At 62.0% G+C, this 3,053-nt stretch overlaps 1 protein-coding gene across 1 annotated transcript in view; it reads right to left on the reverse strand.

The window, feature by feature from the left end:
* The window catches only part of LOC103925981 (zinc finger protein 746-like), a gene marked incomplete at its 3' end in the record, with an annotated part of 6,530 nt that overhangs the window by 434 nt on the left and 3,043 nt on the right, over nucleotides 1–3,053 (reverse strand). The window contains exons 2-6 of the mRNA XM_009334790.1: nucleotides 2,751–2,877; nucleotides 1,349–1,462; nucleotides 908–1,036; nucleotides 677–811; nucleotides 23–154 (exon numbers count right to left, since the gene is read on the reverse strand). Of these exons, the coding sequence (XP_009333065.1) occupies nucleotides 23–154; nucleotides 677–811; nucleotides 908–1,036; nucleotides 1,349–1,462; nucleotides 2,751–2,877 (637 nt within the window). The remainder of the gene's footprint in view (nucleotides 1–22; nucleotides 155–676; nucleotides 812–907; nucleotides 1,037–1,348; nucleotides 1,463–2,750; nucleotides 2,878–3,053) is intronic.

Below are 3,053 nucleotides of genomic sequence, written 5' to 3' on the forward strand. Positions count from 1 at the left end.
CGGGGAACCTCCCCCCCCGGACCCTGGCCACCGTTCCCCGAATCTTTCACGTCCTCCTCTTCCAGACCCTTCGAGGGCGTTTCAGGCACTGCCGGCTTCTCCACAGCCACCTCCTCCTGCCGTACCTCCGTTGGGATCCCCGCCTCGGCATCTGCTGGAAATTTTTCGGAACCCAAATATCACTCTTCCACGCGGTTTTGAGGACAAGGCCGTAAACGGCAAGAGGCTTTCCTCCCGCCCCCGCCCCTCGCCTCCCCCACTCTCCCCAGCCAGCAGCCAGCACAAATCTCGGCCCCCTTCTAGCTCAGTGTCTTCACACCGGGACTGCTACAGCTCGTCCCTGCAGACACCCCAAGGGCGGTTTGAGATGACAGACGTCACTTAGGCGGGATGGGGGGAGTCTAACAGAAACACCGGGGCTCATCCTTCGAAGTAAATCGACTGGGTGGGCTGGCTCACACCGTGCCATGCCTCGTCCTTTACGGCGTCAAGGCTGGCAGCAGGATTTACTGCCAGAACCCTTTCGTGGCCTCTCCGAATCGCTTAAAACCCTGTCCTGAAAGCCCCAGGCCCGGAGAGAGCCCCGTGCAAAACCTCCTGCTGCTCCCTGAGCACGCTGGCGCTCCTCGAGGCTGCCAGCCCGCCCAGGGAGGGTTGAAGGGCTCTGTCCCGGTACCTGCTGCGGGCGGAGGCGACGGAGACCAGTTCAGATCCACCGCTTCACAACAGCACGTGGAGAGAGGAGCGGAAGGGGACGGGGTTGGCTGGCTAAGATCCGCTGGGACAGCGGTGGCTTCATGAGGGACATGTGCTGCGAAGACAAGAGGAGCGGTGATGATGCTGGGTGAGACACAGCCGGGCAGGGGCCCAGGATCCCTCGCATCAGCTGGGTGTGCCAGCCACTCACGCGCCCTGCAGTTCACCGTGACCGCCAGGCTCCCGCTTTCCTCCGGGTCCCTACAGTTCCCCTCGCAAGGCTCCTTCGTCTTCATCTCCAGCAGACCATCATCGCTCGCGCAGCTCGGGTGGTCCGGCTCTGGGGAGGAGAAGGGCACTCGGCTTTACCGGCCGCCAGCCGGGAGCTCAGAGGCGCAAGCACAGCGTCCCCCGGCCGTCCCCCGCTCCCGGGCCCACAGGGCATCAGGACCTCTGCAGCACACAGCAGCTGCTGGGTCAGGGGAAGGTTTCCAGGCTATCGATGTGTCCCAGCACGTTCCCTTGTGTCCTCTCCCAGCACAGGCTGTCCACAGCCATCGCGGGAGACACCTCAGTCCCTGTGGCTGAGGGCAGGGACCGCAATCAGCCAGGAGCCAGGATGCTGGCACGGAAGAAACCCAGTGTCACGTACCTACGGCTAGCTCTGGCGATACGTCTGCTCCCTCCAGGTCCGACTCGGCCGGCGCGCACAGCTCTTCTCCTTTCTCGATCCGAGATAAGAGCTCAGGCTTGGATAGGGCACAGTCTGTTTCAAGAGCAAGACAGACATCAGGGGCAAGAGGTGACAGCGTCTTTGCGGGCGCACCCACAGCCTGTCAACACAGTCAGTCCCAGCCCAGAAAAACTTCATCTCCAACCGGGTCAGCGCCAGTGCCGGCACACGGGGAGTTACGGACACAGACCGGGGCCAGCAGGCAGCACTTCTAGGGCGGAATCTGAAAAGCAGCTCCCTCTGGCACGTCTGACAACCTCCCCTCCCGGCAACAACTGCAAGAAAACCCATCCCTGCTCCACGTGGGGGAAACCCCCGCTACAGAAACCCCCCCGAAATTCACCTTGCGGACAGGAAAACACCCTGAAGCACAGGAAGAGAATTGTAAGGCTCTTGATTGAATGTCAGCGCGGGTACACCTCCCCGCAGCTCCGTAGCCTGGCCTCACTACCTGTATCTGCTCCAAACCACCACGCATGGGTACTGCTGCTCCTCACCAGCCAGGAGCTCAGCCAGGCCGAGCGCGCAGTGCTGGGTGAGGATGGACGGGCCGACTCGCCCCGCTGCGACAAGAGGCAGTGCCACGAGCTCCCTGCCCTGCTTTGGGATTACGCTCGCCCCTCACCTCCTTCCTCAGCACTTTTGCTCTGGCTCCTCAGGCAGCGCTTGCAGGGGAGTCCCACGGCAAGAGGGGGCGGCCCTGGCTGGGAAGTCCAGGCCCCTGCTCCATCATCGGAGCACTGGAAAGATTTAATTACAAGCACGAGGCCCTGGCTGGGCTAAGCGGGGTGTCACAGAATCACGGAATCATTTAGGATGGAAAAGACCTTTAAGATCATCGAGTCCAACCAGACTTTTTGGAAAGCTCATTTCCAGCTGCGAGGGCCACGCATTTGAAAATCCAGCCAGAAGCACCCCAAACTCTGCCCCATGAGATCTTCTCCCCTGCCTTGCTCTCCCGCTGCGAGGCGGGAGTGCGACCTCCCTCCGTCCCCACGCCAGGACAAACGGACGGCACGTCCGCCACGCTGACGGGAAACACCACGAGGATCTAGACAGACGTGGAAGAGGGAATTTCTGTCATGACAACCCAGGGAGCTCAGTGTACCTGTTCTCCACAAGAGGAAGACACCGAGCACTTACTACCCCCCCTCCTGCGTGTACCTGCTCAACCTCCGACCAGTGCCAGAGGGGACAGGGAATTGAGAGGATCATTTGAGGGCTGGAGATCCCAGTGAAACGCAACGAGGCAGAAAAGTAACCCCGAGAGAGCTCCCCGGGCAGCGACGGTGGCTGCCGAACCAGCGCAAAGAGAGCCTACACAGGGACACCAGCGTCTCGTAGTTGCCCTCCATCACGGTCCTGTACAGCTCCTTCTGCCCATCGTCCAGGCTTGCCCACTCCTGCCTGCTGAAGTGCACCGCGACGTCCTCGAAAGTCACCGGCACCTGGGAGCACAGGGGCTGGGCTGCAGGAGGGGGCAGCTCCCCCCCCCCAAACAGCTCCCAGCCCCTCAGACATCGCCCCCAGCCCTTCAACAGCCCAAAAAGCAGCTCCCCAGAAGCCCCCATAAGGAGCTCCACATGCTGACTCCCAGCCCCCCCACACCGCCACACCCGCCGCA

This window comes from Pygoscelis adeliae, unplaced genomic scaffold (genome assembly GCF_000699105.1).
Source record: "Pygoscelis adeliae isolate BGI_AS28 unplaced genomic scaffold, ASM69910v1 Scaffold702, whole genome shotgun sequence".
NCBI classification, from domain to species: domain Eukaryota; kingdom Metazoa; phylum Chordata; class Aves; order Sphenisciformes; family Spheniscidae; genus Pygoscelis; species Pygoscelis adeliae.